This window comes from Mesocricetus auratus, unplaced genomic scaffold (genome assembly GCF_017639785.1).
Source record: "Mesocricetus auratus isolate SY011 unplaced genomic scaffold, BCM_Maur_2.0 Super-Scaffold_100014, whole genome shotgun sequence".
NCBI lineage: Eukaryota > Metazoa > Chordata > Mammalia > Rodentia > Cricetidae > Mesocricetus > Mesocricetus auratus.
In genome coordinates, this window is record NW_024429197.1 from 8581264 (window position 1) to 8605645 (window position 24382).

The window sequence follows — 24382 nt, forward strand, 5'->3', positions numbered from 1 at the left end:
CTGAGCCATCTCTCCAGCCCCCGTGGTGCCATTTTTAAATGCCTTTAAAACATGGCCAAGAGACTGGCTTTCCTAGAGACAGTTCTGAACCACAGGAATTTTTTTAGTTCTGAAGTCATTTATAATTCTAAGTGTCTGCAGGACTCAGTTCTTTCTACTGAGATGCTCATTGCTTTCCGTAATAGTTGAGGGTTAAGGAGTGGTGGGCTGTCTGACTGGCCCACACAGCCGTAGTGCAGTGGCACTGAAGGTGGAACTTCAGACGGATTGGAGTGGCTTCTTTACTTTGGGCTCCTTGATTTCTATGTCAGACTTCAACAGTAGCGGGTGGAGAGATGGCTCAGTGATTAAGAGCAATCTTGCAGAGGGTCTGGCTTCAGTTCCCAGCATCTACATGTCTGCTTACAGCCATCAGGAACTCCAGTGTCAGGGGTCTGATACCCTTTTCTGACCTCCTTGAGTATCAGGCTCACTTGTGGTGTGCATACATACATGAGAGCAAAATGCTCCTGCACAAAATAATTATTATAAAATTAAAAATAAAAGAAATTAGCACTAGACAGCAAATTCTATATTGTTTAAATATCATACTCCTATTCTTGCTGTCTTCTACTTATGTGGCTTCATAGGGCACAGAGAATCCTCCAACTGAATTTTGTTTTTGTCCTTCTTGTACTCAAGCATATAAACCATTCTGTATCTACAGAAATGTTTCTTTTCTTTTCTTTTCTTTTTTTAACTTTTTTTTCCGATCCGACTGCCTCTGCCTCCGGAGTGCTGGGATTAAAGGCGAGCGTCAACACCGCCTGGCCAGAAATGTTTTTTAATTAATTATTACAGATCTTGATTTGTGCTAAGAGTATCACCAAGTGATAGAGCATATGTCTTTACAAGACCCTGGATTCAATCTCTACAATCAGAAGGGAAAATACCTTGGGTTTTTTTGTTTGTATTTACTCAGATGGTTAGTTTGATCACATCAGCATAGGGATGCTTGCATTTCAAAGTATACAAGACTAGAAAGCTTAAAAAAAAAAAAAAAGTGCCAGGAGGTGGTGGCATACACCTTTAGCCTCAGCACTCGGGAGGCAGAGGCAGGCTGATCTCAGTGAGTTCTAGGCCAGCCTGGTCTACAGAATAAGTTCCAGGACAGCTAGGGATGTTACATAGAGAAACCCTGTCTCGAGAAAACAAACAAACAAAAACCCAAAACAAAAACATTGTTATTTTTGTGTGTGTATGTGTGCACAAAAGGAAGGTTGGTATTCACATGCCTATAGCCAGAGGATAATGTTCAACTTTTTTCTCCTTCCCCTGTGGATCTTGGGTCTTCAGGGTAAGCTGTTTTTATGCTTTTCTTGTTTTACTATTGAGCCAATTTGCTTTTTTTTCCCCCCTTTTTTTAAAAGAGCATCTAAAGCTAGGCTGTGGTGGCACATGCCTTTAGTCCCAGCACTTGGGAGACAAAAGCAGGTGGATTTCCAAGTTCAAGACCAGCCTGGTCTACATAGTGAGTTTCAGGACAGCCAGGGCTACACAGAAAAACCCTGTCTTGAAAAACCAAAAACCAAAACAAAAAAAACCCTAATTTTAAAAATAATTATATTTCATGTCTACAAGTGTTTTGTTTTGCTTGCATGTATATCTTTACACCATGTACATGCCTGGTGCCCTTGGAGGCCCGAAGAGGATGTTGAATCCCCTGGAACTGGAATTATGGACAGTTGTGAGCTGTTGTGTGGGTTTGGGGAATTAACAAGTGGTCTTAACTGAACTATCTCCTGAAGGGCACTTTGCACATTACATTTATGTGCAGAAAATTCAGTAGTGTACATTTAATCCATTTTGTTGGCAAAGTTTTTGGCCTTTACTTTTTCTACCTGGGTAATTTTTTTTTAAAAAGCACTTCTTTTTTAAAAATTATTTATTATTGTTTTATGTACATTGGTGTTTTGCCTGCATGTATGTCCATGTGAAGGAGCTAGATTCCCCAGAATGGAGTTACAGACAGTTGTGAGCTGCCATGTGGGTGCTGGGAATTGAACTTAGGTCCTCTGGAAGAGCAGCCAGTGTATTTAACCTCTGAGCCAGGTCTTGAGCCCCCTAACTGGACCCAGGACATTGCCTCCCTGTGGCAACAGATCTTATTATATCTGTCTTTGTCATTGGCTCTGGTAGCTTCCACTAGCCTAGCCAGGGCCTTTGTCTTTGAGTTAACCTGTGTGAAAGCAGTGGTGGGGGCTTCTTGTGGCCAGCTGCCCCAGCCTGGCCTGCCCCCTGGTACAGCAAGGGACCCACCTTTGGACATAAGGCAGGAAGACTAGCAGTTCCTTTGGGTCTATAATGTACAATCACTACTAGCTGAATATTCATGCTCCACCAACACAGTGACAGTATTGACCCCACTCAAAGGACAGGTGGTCTCTTAGCGGGGAATGTTTGTTCCTCTTGCCAGCAGTTTTCCTGTTAGCACAGGCCAGCAGCCTTGGCTACTCCTGTATGGTCTCTGGTCTGTAATTGTGGGATGACTTAGGCAGCTGGGAAACTGTCTGCCAGTCCAGAGCCTGGTTGAACTGGTCAGTCAGGTGGCACATTCAGTGGCTTATAGGGGACAGACAGCCTCTTGCCACTGCAGCCAGGTAGGTCTTTGGCTAGATGTCCTGTTCGTAGCAAAAGTTCTTAGGCTTTTTGTCTGACAGGATTCACTACCTTTTGGCCTGCTGCTGCTGCTCCTGCTGCTAGTTTTTTTCTCTAGTAGACCAGTCTGGCCTCAAACTCACAGAGATTGGTCTTTGCTGAGATTAAAGGTGTTTACTACCATTCCTGGTTCTTACCTCTCTGCCTCAGAGCTTTCTTTTTTTTTTTTTCCTTTTAGATTTATTTATTATGTATACACTTTTCTGTCTGCATGTATGCCTGCATGCCAGAAGAGGGCACCAGATCTCATCGTGGATGGCTGTGAGCCAGATCCCCCAGAACAATAGTGCGCTGCCATGTGGGTGCTAGGAATTGAACTCAGGACCTCTGGAAGAGCAGCCAGTGCTCTTAACTGCTGAGCCATCTCTCCAGCCTGCCCCAGTGCTTTCTTGCTCTCTAGACCAGTTAACAATTTCCTGAAGCTTTACTTGTGTTTTTGCACATCTTTTGGGGGATAGTTTTGAGCTTTCTCCTGAATGGCTTATTTCCTGTGGGTGCTGAATAGTATTACTTGGTGTAAAACCCTACTTTTTTCTGTGTTAATTTACCTTTGGTCTTTAACTGGCTGCAGTTGTTGGTAATAAATATCCTCCATGAGTCTGTAGACAAGTGTGTGTTTCTCTTGGGTATCATCCCCTCCACAGTGTGGAAATTCATTCTCAGCTGCTTATATTTTCACCAGTACTCATATAGTCAGTTTATAAAATTTATTTTTCTAGGATAGAGTCTTTCTAGCTCAGGTTAGGTTGGAACTCCTAGCTTTCCCAGTCCTGGGATTGTAAGGGTATGCTACCGTGCCTGCTTTAGAAACCTTTTTTGTTTTTTTTTTTTAGACAAGGTTTCTCCTGGGTGTCCTGGAACTCACCGAGATCCACCTGCCTCTGCCTCCCGAGTGCTGGGATCAAAGGTATGCACCACCACCACTCAGCTCTACAATCCATCCATCCATCCATCCATCCATCCATCCACCCACCCACCCACCCACCCACCCACCCATCCATCCATCCATCCATCCATCCATCCATCCATCCATCCATTATTTTGAGCTCAGTACAGTAGTTATATATGTATACTGACTTCTCAAAGTGTGTATCTCTTTAACATGAACAGGAGGGAACTCAGAACACACATTTACACCTCAAGTGTTTGAAGATGTTTCCTTTAACAGACGTTTTTGTGCCCGCAGTCTTTGGTAGTGACTGGTGTCTGCCCCATGAATTAGCTTTGGCATATATTTGGGAAGTCACTTATGCCTTGTTTGCTCAGTGCAGATGAATGCTGTATAGGGAAGCAAAAGAAGAGAGAAAAGCACAGAGTTCTTGGAGCACACAGGTGCACAGGGAGAAATTCCTGCTCTCAAGCAGGTGTGGAGGCTGAGGAAGCAGCACATTTGGAGCCTTTCAGCCATGACATTTTCAGCCATGTCATTCTGAGCATATTGCAGTATTTTAAAGTCAGACACTTAGCACAGTTTTAAAGGGGTGGTGAGATTTAGCGTTATTTCCCCCATCTTAAATGGAGTTGAGCAGGTTTGGTCATCATCTGATCTTGACAGTGCAAGGCTTAGAGTAAGGAGGCTTTTACAGTTCAGATAAGCCACAGTAGCAGCTTTCTGAGCTTTATCTCCATTGTGCTTGTGGTAAATAAAGTTACTTATATCTATTTTAAACAGAAGCAGTACATTACTATTTCTGGTTCTTCGTGCATAACCTTGAATCCCTTCTTTTTATGTTTTGCAGCACATTTTTATACCTGAAATTCCTGGTAGTGTGGGCACTTGTCCTCCTTGCAGACTTTGTCCTGGAGTTCCGATTTGAATATCTGTGGCCATTCTGGCTTTTCATCAGAAGCGTCTATGATTCCTTCAGATACCAGGGACTGGTATGTTTCTATTGCATAATCTCCAACTGTGAGGAATTTACTCTTCTAATTAAGAGAGTATCTTCAGTGACTGATATTGACCTGTTTTAAATGGATTTTAGTAGCAATATTGAAGTGCCTGTTTTGGGATGAGCTAACTGGGCCTGAGGATTAAAACTTGACTGTTCTAAGCCCACTGATCCGTGGTTCTGTTTCCTCCTCCTCTCCCACTTGAGACGAGTGAGGAGCCTGGGTGGAGGTTGCAAGAGGGAGGCATCAGTGGAGGACTTGGTATTGCCTAGTCTTACTCTAAAGTGCTCTGGAGTTCCCATCACTAGGTTGTAATTGAATTAAAGCAGTGATTCTCATTGACCTCAAGATTCCTTTTATATTCTTAAAAATTACTGGAAACTCCAAAGAGCTTCTGTTAATGTGGGTTACAAAGTAAACAAGCTGGGTGGTGGCACCCGCCTTTCATCTCAGTGCTCAAGAGACAGAATTAGGAAGATCTCTGTGAATTCCAGGCTAGCCTGATCTAAAACTGAGTTCCAGGCCAACCAGGCTACAGAGGCCCTGTTCTCAATGAAAATTAAATAAAAAGCAGCAGCTAAAAAGCGAAAAAGAAAAAAATAAAATGAAGATTAGATTATATGTATTAATTCATTGAAAATAACTACTTAAAAATAAAATATAAGAGTGGCTCTTTTTTTTTTTTTTTTTTTTTAGAGCTCTCTGTTTGGAAGGGTCTCTCTGTTTGGAAAGCTCTTCCAGGAGTCTCCAGACTACAAGTTTTAAACTATCCAGTTAGAATTTGGGGCATAGCCTGAACTTATTCTTTTGACTTATATGTTATTTCTATTGTGTTCCATAGCTACATGTTACAACTAACTCTCCAATCCAGGCCTGACGCTTTGGTCAGAGCAAATCCATGCTTCCAAAAGATGACTTCAAGCCTTTGTGTTAGTGGTAATGAATAGTGGTGTTTAGCGGAAGGCAGCATTGTTAATATTACCACCAGCATATTTCTTGCCCATGTTTAGTTCATCTGCATTCTAACAAGTCTCTCCTTTAAGAATGAAACTCTTTAGGAATGGTTTATGAGAAAACAGGAGGCTTTTCAGTGTTAAAGTTCTTGTTCATTCAGGTAACCTGCCTAAAGCATTCCAATGAGTTCACTGTGGTCCAACCTTAGTTCTGGTCCAGTTCTTCCCCGTGGCTTAAAAACCTCCAACAATAGCACTCTTTAATGTTGAGTTAGCCACTGCTTTTTAGTATATGTGCTGCTCAAGCAAGCTAATAACCAACACTTCTACATGGTCTATTCTAAGTGTTGAATTTCTTGTTAACTTGCTCTATATTTAGTGATTTTATTCAAAGATTTTTAATAATGTGCTTAAAATTACAAATTCTCAAATATGATTTTAATTTGCCCTTATTTTCTCTCCTTAGGCCTTCTCAGTATTTTTTGTTTGTGTAGCATTTACATCAAATATCATATGTCTCCTCTTCATTCCCATACAATGGCTTTTTTTTGCTGCTAGCACATATGTATGGGTCCAGTACGTATGGCACACAGGTAAGTCTTAGTGACTTCTTGGTTAGAAATTTTAGATGCAAGTTTTTAAAATGTGGATTCTTTGGATGAACTATTTAAGATTGACATTTTAAAGTTGCGTTTCTCCAAAACATGTTAATATGTTATTTGGTTTGTGGGTTTTTGTTTGCTTGATGGTTGTAGGGTTGGTTATTTGAAGCAGGTTCTCACTGGGTAATCCTGGTTGTCCTGGAACTCACTATGTATACCAGGCCACCCTACAATTCACAGCAATCCTCCTGTCTTTGCCTCCTGAATTCTGGGATTATAGGTGTACTCTACCATGTCTTGCGCTATACACTTTTTACATGGATTTTCTTGTTTTAAAAAATATTTGAATCAATAATTAACTTGAATTAATTATTTGAATCAGTTGCAAAGATGCCAACTTAAAAAGTGTTGAAGTGATTTGTGTTTAGGAGCAGTTGAAGACATTAATGTACCATACAAGAAAACCGTTAACAGCATTTCAGTATTGAAAGGAGGGATAGAAGTCATTATGTGTACCCAATAATTTGACCAAAAAAAGAAAAAAATCTCTTCAGCATCCCAGGTACATAGTGGTCCTTCTACAATTTGAAATATGCAATGGTATGGACTCCTCAGCCATTTCTGCCTCTCTTAATTCACTTTGGGCCTACATAGGAGAAAATAGTTCTCTATACTTGGTCACAAGTGTCCTCCTTGTGCTTTTAACTCAAGATGATGTTACAGTTTGGGGCTTAGTGATTCTTAGGGATCCAAAAAGGATTTATCCAAGCATATGGGAATGGACAGGATTTGGCTTTTCAGGGGGCCTGACACAGTGCCAAACTTCATAGGACCACTCTGAATGAGTGGCCTCCCTCCCAGCTGACAGATCCTGTCATAACTTCTTAGTCTTTGTTTTCCGAAGGCAAAAAATACCCTTGATGTCATGAGATTTTAATTGTCTGGCATTTTAAGTGTCTTCCCATTTTGTGCTCCTAATTCTTTGCACTGTATTTCAGATAGATTCTTACTGATAGAGATACACAGTCAGCTTCCTTCTTTTTTTGAGCTATCCTGTTATTTTGAACCAGGATCAGAAGAGGTATTTTGACAGCTCCAACTCACTGTAAAAACATACTTGGCATGAGCACTGGTCCTCAGTCACTGTCTGCAGAGCTTTGTGAAACATGGTTCTCAGACCCAGCTGTAATCTGTTGGGTTCTGAGAGCACATGAGACAGTAAACGCTGTCTGGAGCAGCGGCATCCTTTAGGCAGCGCTGCTGAAAGTGGTGCTGGCCACTGCAGAAAACAGCTGAGCCCTGCTGTTGGCGCTCTCCACCGGGAGCATGGTTTCTCCCCTGTAGGATCAGACTTGGTTTCAAGCCACTCAGAATGGTCTCAAGTTGGCTGTTGTCAATCTAATTCAAGAGTTGTTTTTTTTGTTTTTGTTTTTTTTTGTTTTTTTTTGATTTTTGAGGCAGGGTTTCTCCGAAGCTTTTGGAGGCTGTCCTGGAACTAGCTCTTGTAGACCAGGCTGGCCTCGAACTGACTTTTTTTTAATCAGTTTTCACTTGTATTTCCTTCTCCTGGGCCATTTGTTTGCATCCCTGTCTCTAAATCCCAGGTTCTTCTCTGTCACCTGAAGATGGGGTAATCTAAATGTCTCAGAGGTTCCAGCCCAAATGTGCTAGGACTCTATTAGGCAATGACAGCCTTTCTAATTTTTTCAGTGTTGTTTCAATGAGGAAGAAACTAATGGCATAGCTCTTAATAGCACCTGTTGGGATTCCCAGGTATTGGAACAACTGTCATAAAGTGACATACACATTGGAATAGCCAAGTATTTTTCCTTTGAAATAGTTAATGCTGAAACAAACAAGCTACATGAAATAGAAATACCATGTTTTTATTGGCCCTGGGAAATAGGAGTATAGTATATATAACTTGGAGGGCTAATTTTTTTTTTCCATATGTTAAAATTTAAAATTCCTTGAGATTAAGAATGATTGGCAGCTGGGCGGTGGTGGCACATACCTTTGATCCCAGCGCTTGGAAGGCAGAGGCAGGCAGATCTCTGTGAGTTCAAGACCAGCCTGGTCTACAAAAGCTAGTTCCAGGACAGCCTCCAAAGCCACAGAGAGACCCTGTCTCGAAACAAAACAAAACAAAAAAGAATGGTTGACAAGGGCTGACAAGACGTTAGGTAAAGGCACTTGCTGTAAAGCCCGAGGACCTGAGTTGGAACCCAAGAATCCTATTGGTGGAAGCAGACTCTGAAAAGTTTATAGAGACAGACTTGCAGTGGCATGTACAAATGCATGCACCCACACAAAATACCTGAATAAAAGTAAAAAAACTAAAAAAGAAGATAAAATTGTATATAGCCACAAAAATGGTAATTTTTTATTTTTTTCCCCTCAGATTTCATTTGTATATTTTATGTTTGAGTGTTCTGTCTGCGTGTATGCCAGCATGTCAGAAGAGGGCATCAGATCCCATTATAGATGGTTATCTGCTATGTGGTTGCTGGGTATTGAACTCAGGACCTCTGGGACAGCAGCTGGTGCTCTTTTTTTTTTTTTTTTTTTTTTGGTTTTAGGAGACAGGGTTTCTCTGTATTGTTTTGGAGGCTGTCGGTCCAGCTCGGACTCGAACTCACCTGCCTCTGCCTCCTGAGTGCTGGGATTAAAGGTGTGCACCACCACCACCCGGCCACATTCAACTTTTATAAACCTTTCTCCATACTGTTAAATGTTAAAGCCAGGGAGCAAGACAAAATCTGTAATATGGTTATACACTTACTTTAAAAGCTTCACTGAATAAATGGAGAAATAATATGTTCTGTTCAGTTTTCCCTATTTTTCAGCAATATTTTTATACTTATTTTAACTTAATAAATTAATGTAGAAAGTAGGAAATGTTTTTAAAAAATAACTTGTTTTGAGACAGGGTTTCATTATGTATCTCTAGCCCTAACCCTAACTGGCTGGCCTTGAACCCAGAGAGCTCCACCTTCCTCTACCTCCATAGTACTTGGATCACAAGTATGTACTGCGATACTCAGCTGGAAATAAAAAATTTGAAATTAATTTGAAGGCTTGGTTAATTGTGAAAATATCTATTTTGGGTGTGTTAGATCTGTAAGAGCGATTGAAGAATCACAGAGATTCCTAATTTAGCTTAGGTGCTTGGATTCCTTTTCTTAGAAGCAGACTTAGTCCTGTCTCTGTAAACTTGGGCCCTTATGTTATCCATGCTCACAAACTCTCCAGCGGTCCTTTCCAACACTGACGGACACAGCTTGCACATTGTATTTTATTTATTCTGATGCAAGTTGCTTTCACCTCCCTAGTGTTTTCATGCTCACTTAAACGAGTATCTACCCCTGTGAAGAAAGTTTTTTTCAAATGCTTCTTACTGTCAGAAAAGGTACAAACCCTGGCTGGCCTGTAGTTCAGAGACCAGCCTGGCTCTGCCACCCTAATGCTGGAGTAAAGTGTGGGCTACCATGCTAGGCCAGATCTTCATTCTTTAGAAAACTTTCAACATTTTATTGTGTGGCTTTGTCATAATTAAATGGCTTCTGTTAGTGAACATTTAAGTGAAATCTTTGTTATTGTAAGTGGTTTTACAATGGGTATTGTGTCTTGTATTTCTTTCAGGGTGAGATCTAGGATTGGGATTTCTAGGTTACAAGTACAGGCACTTAAAGTTTACTTAAACTGCCAAGCTGTCTCCCAAAGGAGTCACCGTAATGTACATAGTTGTCTAGTTTGAGAGTAAAACTTTCCCATGCCTTCCCTTCACTACTATCTGTAGACTAGCTTGGCCTTAAAGTCGTATTCACCCGACTAGTTCTCCCAAGTGCTGGGGTTGAAGATGTGGGCCACTATATCCCCATACACCCTGGCTTTAATCTTTTTTTTAATAATGAGTTAAATTAGGAACCTGATTGTTTAAGTTGCATTTCCCTTAAAGTGTTGTGAAAGTTGAACATTCCTTGCATATTTTATCCATCTGTATTTCTTTTTATGACTTAGGAATTTTCTTCATTTTTCCATCTACCCCCCACTCTTTTTTTTTTTTGAGACAGAGTCTCACAGTGTAGTCTTGACCTGGAACTCACTCTGCAGACCAGGTTGGCCTGGAACTAAAAAGGTTCAGCTTGCCTCTATCTCCTGAGTGCTGGGATTAAAGGTGTGTGCACTGCTACACTACACTCAGCGGCTTTTCTTTCTTTTTTGTGGGTAGGATCACTGGAGTTGAAGCCAAGGCCCAGTGCCTAAGCATGTGGTCTGCCACTGGGCCATACCCTCTGTGGTTTTGATTGGTTTTATTTGCTTGTTGTATCAGGACCTCATTTATTTTCCCAGGTTGGCCTCAAAATCCTATGCTCAAGCCATCCTCCTGCCTCAGTCTTTCAAGTACTGGGACAACAGGTAGACATACTGTACCATACTCAACTTTGGTTGCCTTTTTTTTTAATTGATTTTTTAGGAGCTCTTTGTATATTAAGATTATGAATCCTTAAAAATAAACTCTTAAAAATCATTTATTTAGCTTTTATTTTATGTGCTTGAAGGTATCAGATCCCCTGGAACTGGAGTTACAGAACAGCTGTGAAATGCTATGTGGATGCTGGGAATTGATCCTAGGTCCACTGGAAGAACAGCCAGTTCTCTTAATCGATAAGTCATCTCTCCAGCTCAAGATTATGAATCTTTAACATTTCCTGACTGACATTTACCTTTTATTTTTGTCAATGAGTTTGTGGGCTTGTTTGTCATAGAAAAGCTTTCAGTTTAGATCAAATTGCTTTTGAGTTTAGTTGAAAGTGGCTATCATTGACTGAGTCGCCCAGACGATCCATCTGTTGTGTCAGCTACTGTCTCATTAATGGTTGTCTCTCTGCTGCTTTCCCACAGAAAGGGGAGTCTGTTTGCCTACAGTGTCCCTCTGGATACTCTTTGTTTATATTGAAGCAGCAATTAGGTTCAAAGATCTGAAAAATTTTCATGTAGACCTTTGTCGTCCATTTGCTGCTCACTGGTGAGTATTACCTATATTTTTAGTCTCCATTTCAGTGTAGAATGGCAAGTTGGGCTGAGCCTAGTATCAGTGTAGCATGCTGGTAAAGGTGGGAACCTTTTCAGTGATGGAGTCCCCAGCTCTGTCCCAACAGCTGTGTCACTGAGCCTGTCATGTGTTTAAGCATCAGCTTTTAAACTTTCCTCCTGAGGTTATGGGAAGGAGGTACAATGTGTCAAGTGTTTAATTTAATGCCAAGCTTGTAAGTATCTGACAAATGATTTTGATGATGATTCCAAAAACTCTTGGTGAGCTATGGCCATGTCTTAAAGCTCCCACAGTCTTTTACAGAAGTGGCTAGACTGTTAACACTTTTAAAGGGAACATTTCTTCTTATGAAGTATCAGTGAATACTGAGGTATATTTCATTTCACCTTAACTAAAAATAATAGAGAATAAGCTTGATTTCTGTTTATATCAATTGTGAAAAGTACAAACCCCTAAAAAATAAGAATTATTTCCACTTTCTTAGTTTTTTACAAACAAATGAATTAAATAAACGTTGTCACTTTAAATTTGTATTGAAACCACATTTAAACTAATTAAAAAACTATTAATACTTTTAACACTTAGGAGCCTTAATATGGGTTTGACAGTGTTTATAGCTTTGGAAAATCATTAGGCAGTCTGATTGGTTGGAGGAAGTACTTTTACTTTCTGTCTTTTTTTTTGTTTTTGTTTTTGTTTTTACGAGACAGGGTTTCTCTGTATTGTTTTTGAGGCTGTCGATCCAGCCCGGCCTGGAACTCACAGAGATCCGACTGCCTCTGCCTCCCAAGTGCTGGGATTAAAGGCGTGCACCACCACCACCCGGCTTACTTTCTATCTTAGAGTTGTAAATACTTGGACACAACCCTGATGATTCCTGACACACATAAGTGATTTTTGTAATTGCTGTGTGATGAAGTGTTTATGAGTTAGTTATATAGAAGCAGCTATTGCTTTTAGTCTTCAAACACAAGATTAATTTATTGCTATTGCCTAAAATTGACTATCTTCTGATGTTAAAAATTAAGTAATTCCCTTTTGTTTTTGTTTTTTGTTTTTTTTTTTTAGACAGAATTTCTCTGTATTGCTTTGGAGCCTGTTCTGGAAGTAGCTCTGTAGACCATGCTGGCCTCGAACTTACAAAGATCACCTGCCTCTGCCTCCCAAGTGCTGGGATTAAAGGCGTGCGCCACCAATGCCCACATAAAACAATTTTTTATCATTTTTGTTTTGTTTTTGCTTTTTGAGACAGGGTTTCTCTGTGGCTTTGGAGGCTGTCCTGGAACTCGCTCTGTAGACCAGGCTGGTCTTGAACTCACAGAGATCCTCCTGCCTCTGCCTCCTGGGTGCTGGGATCAAAGTCGTGCCACCACTGCCCAGCCTTGTGTTTGTTTTTCAAGACAGAGTTTCTTCGTGTAATCCTGGCTGTCCTAGAACTCAAAGACTGACCTTGAACTCAGAGATGGCCTGCCTTCGACTCCTGAGTGCTAGAATTAAAGGCGTGCACCACTATCACCTCGTGCCTTTTGATTTTTTTATGACTGTTTTTGGCTACCCATAAAATTTTCTACTCTTTATTTAGTTCTGTTTCAAAATTTTATTGTTTGAGAATTTCATGCATGAATATAATGTGTTGATTCTTTTCCCCAAACTCTCCCTATTATACCTTCCACATACACACATACTTATCTCTTCCAACTTCATGTATTTTTTAAATTCATGGGTCCACTCAGTGCTGCCAGTATGTGCATGGGTGTAGGTTATCCACTGAAAGATGGGTAACTTTAACAGTCCCTCTACTAAGGGTGGGGCTTGATGAGCCCTTCCCTGATCTGTGGTACAGCTTTGGCTTGATATCGTGTAGCCATAGCCTCGAAGTTCTTGTGAGCAGGCTCCATCATGTCCAGATACCTTTTCATTCTGAAAAACATAAAGATGCCTAAATTATAATGCTCATTGTTTTCTCAAAGATGTTAGCTGCTGTATCTGTCAGTCCCTGTGAGGACCCCTAGAGTTAAAGAACCCTAAAGTGTGATGGGAAATGTTTTCCTATGACCCACTAGACCTGTAACCCTGTGGGTATGGGTTAATTATCATCAACTAGAAATGATTTTCTAATTTTCAGTCTCAGTAACTTTATGTGCTTGACGTATGTGTTGTTTGTTTTGAGCTTACAATGATTGGCTGGGCTGTCTTCTTTCTAGTATTGGGTACCCTGTGGTGACTTTGGGCTTTGGCTTCAAAAGTTATGTGAGCTACAAGATGCGGTTAAGGAAGCAAAAAGAAGTTCAAAAGGAGAACGAGTTTTACATGCAGCTTCTTCAGCAGGCCCTCCCTCCAGAACAGCAAATGTTGCAGAAGCAAGAAAAGGAGGCCGAGGAAGGTAGGTCTTTACTCTGAAGCTGTGGGCCTAATAAGCTAGTCAAATTTTCCATCAGTTAAAAAATGGCTGAGAGTTTAGATTTTCCAGTTTTCTGATTCTTCCTTGGGGCCATTGTTTGATCATGAAATACAGAATGTGAGTGCAGTATTTTGCTCTCTGAAGGCCATCTGCTTCTAAATGCGGTATTTGTTTTACATATATTTATTTTTGTGTACATGGATTTTTTTTTTTTTTTTGGTTTTTCGAGACAGGGTTTCTCTGTGGCTTTGGAGGCTGTCCTGGAACTAGCTCTTTTGACCAGGCTGGTCTCTAACTCACAGAGATCCTCCTGCCTCTGCCTCCTGAGTGCTGGGATTAAAGGCATGCGCCACCACCGCCCAGCTGTACATGGATTATTTTTCTGCATGATTATATGTGTAGTAGTCTGGAGCCCTGGAACTGGGGTTATCATTTGTTCTGAACCACCATGTGGTACTGAAATTGAACCCAGGTCATACAGCAACAAGTGCTCTTAACTATTAAGCCTCCTCTCCACCCCCTATTTTGTTATTTTTAATTTTTAAAAATATAAATATTTTGTTACAAAATATATCTTGTTTATGACATAATTGATGCAAGTCAAGAACCAAAGTATAAGCAATATGGTTGTGTGGACATGCAATGTTGCCTTCTGGCAGAACAAGGAGATGCGGTCCTGCTTTATCTATCTATCTATCTATCTATCTATCTATCTATCTATCTATCTATCTAATCTATCTATCTATCTATCTTATCTATCTATCTATTTATCTATCTATCTATCTGTCGATCGACAGAGTTTCTTAATAGCTATGGAGTCAGTCCTAGAATTCATTCTATAGACCAGGCTGGCCTCGAGCTCACAGAGATCCACCTGCCTCTGCCTTGTGGGTGCTGGGATCAAAGGCGTGCGCCACCACCGCCTGGCTTGCTTCTAAATTTCTACTGTGATTAATGTAGTAAATTTCTAGGCCTAGCTAATATATTTACTAAATCAATGTAGTCTGTTTTTAAAAGCTAAATATTCCAGTATGTGTTTTTGTTTGTTGGTTTGTTTCTGGTACTGTAGCAGCCAAAGGATTGCCGGACATGGATTCCTCAATCCTTATACATCACAATGGAGGCATCCCAGCCAACAAAAAACTTTCCACAACGCTGCCAGAAATTGAATATCGAGAAAAAGGGAAAGAAAAGGACAAGGATGCCAAAAAACATAATCTTGGAATAAATAACAACAATATTCTACAACCTGTAGACTCTAAAATACAAGAAATTGAGTATATGGAAAACCATATCAATAGTAAAAGATTAAACAATGATCTTGTGGGAAGTACAGAAAATCTTTTAAAAGAGGACTCATGCACTGCTTCCTCAAAAAATTACAAAAATGCCAGTGGAGTTGTGAACTCCTCACCTCGAAGTCACAGCGCCACAAACGGAAGCATTCCTTCCTCATCTAGTAAAAACGAGAAGAAGCAGAAGTGCACCAGCAAGAGCCCAAGTGCACACAAGGACTTAATGGAGAACTGTATTCCTAACAACCAGCTAAGCAAGCCAGATGCGCTGGTAAGGTAAGTGCACACTCCTCCCACTTCTGCCACGCTCCAGAGTAATGCTTCCGTGGGCCTGCTGGAGTTGCGCGCGATCACACGTGGGACCGGAGTGTCTGGGTGTTTGCTTTGCACAGGCTTCTTAGCCACCTTGTCAGTATATTACAACACTGACTAAACCTTTTTTGTTAAATAAGAATAGCAGATGATGGTGATGGCTTCCCACATGTGACAGATTTACATTCAGCCCTCTTGGTGGCCTTAAAGGATGCTGTTAGTCTTGTCCTTTTATGTTTGCATATCTAAAGTTCTTTTTGGCAAAAAGACAAAGAGAAAAATTTGTGTCCTGTTGGTGCAAATCTTCTATAATCAAACTGACATAGATGGGAAGAGGGAGGAAGAAAGTTGTTGTTACTACTCTGACCTTGTTTTATTTGTTAGTTTCTTTTTCTGCAGCTAGAATTTAAATTGTCCGTAGATAAGTCTAGGATATTCAGGGTTGAAAAGTATAATCTAGCCGGGCGTTGGTGGCGCACGCCTTTAGTGACAGCACTCGGGAGGCAGAGGCAGGCGGATCTCTGTGAGTTCGAGGCCAGCCTGGTCTACAGAGCGAGTTCCAGGACAGCCTCCAAAGCCACAGAGAAACCCTGTCTTGAAAAACCAAAAAAAAAAGTATAGTCTAATCTGGGTTGACAAAGTGACTTGTTGGGTAAAGGTGCTTGCTGCCAAGCCTGGTAATTCTGTTATCCACATGGTGGACAGAGAGAGTTAACTAATGCTGACTAGTTGTCTTCTGACCTCCACATGCTCATGACAGGTGCACAAAAGAAATCTGCCAAAAATTACATATGGGAACACAGTGTTAGATATGGATTTTAATTAGAAACATTCTTTTTCTCAACCTTAATTAATGACACCGACTGGCACAGACTTCATTTGACTAAATTGGCGAACAAGCGTGACTTTTACCCCGTCTTCAATCCGGAAGCTGAGAGCTGAGCTGGAGGGTTTTTTTGTTTTTTGTTTTTGCTATAGGTAACCCACACAGTCCAGTAAGGTTTTTGTTGTTGTTGTTTTTGAGACAGGGTTTCTCTGTGTAGCCCTGGCTGTTCTTGAACTTGCTTTGTAGACCCAACTGGCCTTGAACTGAAAGATCCCCTTGCTTCAGACTCCCAGATTAACAGTGTGTGTTACCACTGCCTGTTCTTTGGTTTATTTAAAGGCCAAGGACAACTTACTCTTCTAGCAAGGGTTTTCAGCTTTGTAAATAATGTGAACCAGAATATTGATTAGTTTTAATTTTGTGAGTAGCCAGATAAGGAAAATGGACATGGGTTCCATCCACACCTTCCTCTCACTCCTGTAGCAGGCTTCTGCACCACTTTGGAAGCTTGCCATTGCTGATGCTGGTCAGGCATCCACATCCTTCCCCTACCCTGCAGAGTGAACAGTCAGCAGTGAGCATGCTTCCAGATGTCCAGAGGAGAAAGGCCAGTTTTTGTACTACTTATTTCAGAAGGAATTCACCAGAATTCACCAACTGCAACAGGTGAAACCTTTACCACACTTTATTTAACGTATTTACTTTTTGTTTTGTTTTGTTTTGTTTTTTCAAGACAGGGTTTCTCTGTAGCTTTGGAGCCTGTCCTGGAATTCGCTCTGTAGACAGGCTGGCCTCAAACCCACAGAGATACACCTGCCTCTGCCTCTTGAATGCTGGGGTGCACCACCACACTTGGCCCTTTGATACATTTAATAATACTTTTTTTTATTTGTTTGTTTGTTCAAGACAGGATCTCATTATGTAGCTCTGGCTGTCACTGTCCTGTGTCTGTATCATTACACCTGGTTTCTAATATAAATAATGTAAGATCATACTTTTGGACTATATTTAGGAATCTGGGAGACTATTCACAATATGATGCCTGATGAAGAAGAAAGCAATGTAATTTAAAACATTTTCCTCTATGTATACAGAAAAGAAATTTGAAGAGAAAAGCTAAAATGTTGACAAAAGCTATAGCCTGTAATAGAATCAAGCATTCATTTTTTTCTTTTTAATTAACAGTGAACAATAATAAGAGCATTTGAAAGGAAAAACATTTTTTTTCTCAGCAAGTTATCCACCTTGGTTGGAGGAGGTGTTATCACTTGTGCCACCACTGCCAGACTCCTCTGTTTTTGACTTAATGCATGTTTTGATGACTGCTATTAAGGCTGCTTATCTAAACCTGATGTGTTTGAGTTGTTAACTAGAGAGTGGAGTGTGTGTGCCATCTGCAAATAAGTAAGCTGGACTCAGTTGTGTCTGTCTTTGTTAGGGTTATCATTGTTGTGGTAAAACACCATGACCACTTGGGGAGAAAAGGGTTTATTGGCTTATACTTCTGTATCATTGTTCATCACTCAAAGAAGTCAAGACAGGAACTCAAACAGGGCTGGGACCTTGAGGCAGAAGCTGATGCAGAGGCTATTGAGGAATGCTGCTTACTGGCTTGCTCTTCATGACTTGCTCAGTCTTCTTTCTTTTAGAACTCAGAACTACCAGGCTAGAGACATCACCATCCACAATGGGCTGGGCCCTCCTCCAACAATCACTAATTAAGAAAAAGCCCTACAGCTCGAGGGATGGCCCAGCACTGACTGCTCCTCCAGAGTACCTGGGTTCAATTCCCAGTACCCAGATGGCAGGTCACAACTGTCTGTAACCCCCATGCAGGCAAAGCACCAATGCAAATAAATGAACAAATAAAATTTTAAAAAGAAAAGTCCTCACAGGCTTGCCTATAATCAAGTCTTATAGAGGCATTTTCTTTCTTTTTTAATTATTTATTTTTACTTATTTTATGTTCATTGGTGTTTTGCCTGCATGTATGTCTGTGTGCAATTGTCGGATCTTGGAGTTACAAACAGTTGTTAACTGCCATGTGGGTGCTGGGAATTGAACCTGGGTTCTCTGGAAGAGCAGTTGGTGAGTTTAACCACTGAGCCATCTCTAGCCCCTGGAGGCATTTTCTTTTTTTTTTTTTTTTTTTCTTTTTAAGATTTTATTTATTTATTAATATGTATACAATGTTCTGCCTGCACGCCAGAAGAGGGCACCAGATCTCATTACAGATGGTTGTGAGCCACCATATGGTTGCTGGGAATTGAACTCAGGACCTCTGGAAGAGCAGTCAGTGTTCTTAACCTCTGAGCCATCTCTCCAGCCCTGGAGGCATTTTCTTAACCGAGGTTCCCTTCTTTCAGATAACTCTAGTTTGTGTCAAGTTGACATAACACTAGCCAGCATAGTCCCTAATCTCATAGTACAGGCATGCAGGATCAACTGTGATCATGCATCTTCTTCAGGCAGGCCATGGTTGTGCATAGTTCTGAGCTGGCTATCACCCCACAGAGAAGTTTTCTACCCCTTTTCAGATATTTGGGCAAAAAATTGAAAGTCAGAATTACATAAACTAACCTGCAGCTCTTTTATAATTCTTCAGTTACTTTTCTCAGGACCATTGCTGAAAACTATTTTTGAGGAATGAATTTAATAATTTATTGAGGGGTGTTACTCAGTGGTTAACAACTTTCCAAGAGACTTGGTGGGATGGCTGTTGAGATAAGACTTACCAACGCTGTGCAGGGCCAGCATGCTGGTAGGTCATTTCTCAAACTTCTCTAGCTCTCTGAGCGCACTCTAGGGTAATGTATTCCTTAGTAAACAGGAAGGTTTTGCTCAGTGCCAGTTTTGTTGTTTGCTTGTACTTTAGTTTTTCGAGGCAGGGTTTCTCTGGCTTTGGAGGCCATCCTGGAACTCGCTCTTATAGACAAGGAACTCACAGAGATCCGCCTGCCTCTACCTCCTGAGTGCCGGGATCAAAGGCGTGCGCCATCATTGCCTTGCTTGCTTGGTTTTGTTGGTTTGTTTTTTTCCTTTTTCCTTTTTTTTTTTTTTTTTTTTTTTTTTTGCTTGTTTGTTTTTTAAGATTTTATTTTTAGGTTTTTCTTTTTCATGTTATATATTGTCTATTTATTAGAGAAAAGGTCTTGTTTTGTCATCCTGGTTGGCCAGGAACTCACAATGTAGACCCAGTAGCATCAGATTCACAGAAATCAGCCTGCCTCTGCTTCTTCGAGTTCTTGAACTAAATTTGTGTGCTATCATGCCAAGATTATTTTTTAAAGATTTTATTTATTTATTATGAATACAACATCCTGCCTCTATGTATGTCTGCAAGCCAGGAGAGGGCACCAGATCTCATTACGGATGGTTGTGAGCCACCATGTGGTTGCTGGGAATTGAACTCATGACCTCTGGAAGAGCAGTCAGTGCTCTTAACCTCTGAGCCATCTCTCCAGCCCCCGCCAAGATTACTTTTATTTTTTAATTATGTGTGTATACTTGCACTCTTTCATGCATTTGAGTGCAATGCTGAGGAAGTGTGAAGAGAGCATTAGAGTCCTTGGAGCTGGAGTTACAGTCAGTTGTGAGCCACCCACCATGGTATTGGGAACTGAAATCTGCACAAGAACAGTGCACTCTTCCCCACTGAGTCCTCTCCATTCTCACTCTGCTGGTCTTGTACATACATATTTTGTTAGAGCACTTGTTTACACAATGCTGGTGGCTGCTTTTTTTTTTTTTTTTTTTTTTTGGCAGAGTTGAGTAACTTCCACAGAGACTAGCTACAAAGCCACAAATACCTTTTGGTCTTATTCACAAAGGTGTATTGACCTGCTTTGTACAGCACTTGCTTGCTCTTTCGTTTTAATAGATTGTGAGTTTCATTTTTGTGTCCTTATAAAAAAAAGGTTCTTGGAGCTAGAGAGAGAGGCTCAGAAGTTAAGAGCACTGGCTGCTCTTTCAAAAGTCCTATGTTTAATTACCAGCAATCACATGGTGTTCACAACCAATTATAATGATATCTTGTGCCTCTTCTGGTGTATAGGCATACATGCAGGTAGAACACTACACATTTAATAAATAAATCTTAGTGAATGAGTGGATGTTGGCTAAGAGAATAACATGGGAGTAAAGGAACTGAGTGTATGAAGGCCTCTCAGGTGATGCTGGGTAGAAAGCAGGTATTGTGCTAGGTAGGAGATGCAGGATACAGTGCTGGGAAGATTGCTATGTAAAGGAATCTAGGGGAACTTGGAGGAGGCCGGGCATTTGATAATAATAAGTATTGCCTATAGGCTCTTTCCAGAAAACTTTCAAAACGTCTCATGGCCAGTTCAAAGCCCTTTTTTGATTTGAGAAATACATATGTTGCTAAAGGACCCTGTTACAATTTGATTTTGTGAATTTTTTGTTTTGTTCTTTGTGTGTGTGTATGTGTGTGTGTGTGTGTGTGTGTGTGTGTGTGTGTGTGTGTGTGTGTGTGTGTTTTAGACAGGGTCTCTGTGTAGTCCTGGTTGTCCTGGAACTTGCGATGTAGACCAGGTTGGCCTCGAACTCACTTTTCATCTGCCTCTGCCTCAGGAATACTGGGATTAAAGCCTGAAGCCACTCCCAGCAATTTTGTGAATTCTTAACTCAGGATATTAAAAAGAGAGAGACTTAAAATGTTAGTAACCAAAAATGTTTTTATTACTAATGTGGCAAAAATCTGAGCCAAACCAGAAAGCACCCAGACGAGTTATTTTAGCCCAGTCTGTGCAGGGGAGGAAGACCATAACTCAGCTGGCCTGTGTTCTCAGGGGCCAGGTTAAAGGCATGTTAGTCTTTTTGTGCTGCAAGAGAAGTCCTGTGGAAACTCTTAGTAAAAGGAACTGAGCTGAATTGGTAGCTCACCAGGTAGAGCTTTTTCTATTATTCCAGAGGGTCAGGGTTTAGTTTCCAGTACCCAGTTTAAAACTGTCTGTAACTGCAGCTCCTGGGATCCATCAGGTACCTACATATACATGATCATGTGTACATGTGTGTAGACAGAACAACACACACACTGTAATTAAGAAAAAAATCTTTTTAAAAATAAAAAGGAAGCCAGCACTTGGGAGGCAGAAACAGGCGGATACCTGTGAGTTCAAGGCCAGCCTGGTGTACACAGCAAGTTCCAGGACAGCCAGAGCTACACAAAGAAACCCTGTCTCAAAAAAACCAAGAAAGAGAAATAGATAAGGAAGTTGGGCATAGTGGCACCCACCTTTAATCCTAGCACTTGGAAGACACAGGCAGGTAGATCTCTGTGTGTTCTAGGACCGTCAGAACTATATAGTGACCCTGTCTCAAAATCCACCACCCATAGAAATAGAAACTAAAAAGGTGGAAATTACCCCGCCACCATGGCACAAGTCCATGAAAATTTTTGTTGTGTTTTCTTCTCATCAGCTAATTCTAATTTATAGTTGTGAACAGTACTTGTGAAATTAAAAAAAACTTTATTTTGATCAGTTTTTAAGTTCTTAGATTGAGCAGGAGGTACAGAGATTTCCTAACACATGCCCACCTTGTGTTACAACTATCACTGTCACCCCAGTCCTTAGGGTTGATGTGCATTTATGCTTGGTGAGCTTAGACACATTTCTAACAGTTATCCACTGTTTGAGTATCACACAGGAGTTTGTGTTAAAAACTCTACTCCTCATTTGCCACTAAACCTTGTGAAGCTCTGGCATTCTTACCAGCCTTGTTATGAAGTTTCACATAAAAAATACATCTAAGATTCTTTCTGTCATGGTAACTTACGTGTGGGTAGACGTATCACAGTTTCCTGTGATCCTTTGTCTACTGCAGCATAGTTACTGCTTCCAGATTTTGCAGTAGGATCGAAGCCACAGTGATTAGGGCCCATGTGATGGAGTATGTCTTTTTATAGCTCATTTGCAGTTTTTACCATCTTCTTTGATAGGGTGTTTTAAACAATTAGTTCCAGTATTTAATCAGGTTGTTTTCTTATTGTTGGGTTTTAAGAATTTTTTTGTATATTTGGATTTTTCTTTTTTCTATCTGAGACAGGGTCTCACTTTGTATGTAGCCCAGACCCACCTTTGGATATGAAATCCTCTTCAGCTTCAAAACACTGAAATTTCAGTGATACACTGCCATATCTGGCTGGATAACAGATTTTTATTAAACCTCTTTTGGAAATATTTTCTCAGTCTGAAGTTTCCTTCCTCCTCATTTGCTGCAAGCCTTAGCCTTTAACCGATGATTCATCTCTTCAACACTCTTCCCTTTCTTTTTTTCAGATTTATTTTATTTTTATGTGTATGAATGTTTTGCCTGTATGTATGTCTGCACCAAGTGCGTGCATGACTGGTGCCTGAGAAGGTCAGAAAAGAAGGCATTCGATCACCTGGAACTGGAGTTGGAGACGGTTTTAAGCCACCACATAGGTGCTGGGCATTGAACCAAGTCTTCTGCAAGCACACGTGCTTGTAACCGTTGAGCCATCACAACTTTATTTGTGTGTTTGTTTTTAAACGGGGTCTCACTGGATAGCCCTGGCTTGCCTGGAAGTCCCTCTGTAAATCAGGCTAACTTCAAACTCAGAGATCAGTCTGCTTCTGCCCCTCTGCCATACTGGTATTAAAGGTGTGTACCACCACACCTTGTTTGTTGTTTTATACTTTTGACAGTTTTTCTTTTTCTTTTTGCTTCTATAGTTTTTTGTTGGTTTATTTTTCTTTATAATTTTTTTCCTTTATGTGTGTATGTGTGTCACATGTGTGGGTATTGGAACTTCTGGTACTAGAGTTATATATAAGTGGTTGTGAGCTCCCTGACTTTGGAACTGAACTTGGATCCTCTGAAAGAGCAGTAAGCATTCCTCACTGCTAAACTGTCTCTTCAGCCCTCCTTGACAGTTTTTTGTTTTGTTTTGTTTACAGAGCACATCTCCCATCTAACCCCTGTACTGGGGTTGGATGCAAGCCCTTGCTTATGCTAGGCAAGGACTTTATTGGTGAACTGTGTCCCTAACCCCAGAAATTTTAACTTTTAATGTAGTTTAGCTTTGAAGTGCTTGCTTTCCTCATTTCTGTAGAAATGTAGTTTTTTTTGTTTGTTTGTTTTTGTTTTGTTTTGTTTTGGTTTTTCGAGACAGGGTTTCTCTGTGGCTTTGGAGGCTGTCCTAGAACTAGCTCTTATAGACCATGCTGGGAATATGTAGTTTTTATGCTCCTGTTTTTCACTTAAATTATATTATAATCACTTTCTCTACTTATCCTCACCCTCGTTTTCCTGGTGAATAAAATAGTCCATTGTAGATCTGGTTGTCAGAAGCTTCTGTCTGAGATCCAGCAGGTCAGGGCATGACACCTGAACTGCCGCTGTCCTGGACAGGTCAGCAGTTTCGTTTGCATTTGGCTCAAAGTTTCTTCTCAAGTACAGCCTGAGACTGAGCATTCTTGTTGGTGATTGTTACTTATTTCAGTTCCCTGCTTAAGGCAGAGACCTCAGAACAAAATATAAATTGCTCACATTCTGTGGAAAGGCTGAAACAAAAAAAAAATTTCTTTTCAGTTTATTTCTGTCCAACTGCCTTTTTATGCATCCAAAATGAGAGACTTCATTTTCTCAAGAGACAGTTTCTCTCTATAATCCTGGCTGTCCTGGAACTCACCTTATAGACCAGGCTGGCCTCAAACTCAGATCCACCTGCCTCAGGAGTGCTGGGATTAAAGGCATGTGCCACCTTAACCTGACTAGGAGACTCACTTAAACGTTATTATTTTTTATATGTCATAAATCTGCTAAAGTAGTTTAATTATATATGATATAAAGAGTCATTAAATAAGTATCCAGTGCCAGGCGGTGGTGGCGCATGCCTTTAATCCCAGCACTCGGGAGGCAGAGGCAGGCGGATCGCTGTGAGTTCGAGGCTGGGCTGGACCGACAGCCTCCAAAACAAAACAGAGAAACCCTGTTTTGTAAAAACCAAAAAAAAAAAAAAAAAAAAAAAAATCCAGCCAGGCAGTAGTGGCACACACTTTTAATCACAGCACTTGGGAGGCATGGGCAGGCAGATCTCTGAGTTCAAGGCCAGTCTGGTTTACAAAATGAGTTCCAGAACAGCCAGAGCTACACAGAGAAATCCTGTCTCAAAAAACAAACAAACAAAAAAAAAGAAGTATCCAGATGTTGATTTGCAGAATAGCACTTAACACAACTATATGGAATCTAGAATGATTATTTTGTTACCTATAGAAAAGATCTGAGACGGGGCCTAGAAAGATGGCTTAGAGATTAAGAGCACTGGTTGTTCTTCCAGAGGTCCTGAGTTCAATTCTCAGCAATC

General features: G+C 40.7%; 1 protein-coding gene across 1 annotated transcript in view; it reads left to right on the top strand.

Annotated features, from left to right (window-relative positions):
• The window catches only part of Maco1 (macoilin 1), a 67000-nt gene that overhangs the window by 13991 nt on the left and 28627 nt on the right, over positions 1-24382 (top strand). The window contains exons 2-6 of the mRNA XM_005079592.4: positions 4437-4578; positions 6007-6133; positions 11048-11171; positions 13403-13581; positions 14669-15170. Coding sequence (XP_005079649.1) covers positions 4437-4578; positions 6007-6133; positions 11048-11171; positions 13403-13581; positions 14669-15170 — 1074 coding nt within the window. The remainder of the gene's footprint in view (positions 1-4436; positions 4579-6006; positions 6134-11047; positions 11172-13402; positions 13582-14668; positions 15171-24382) is intronic.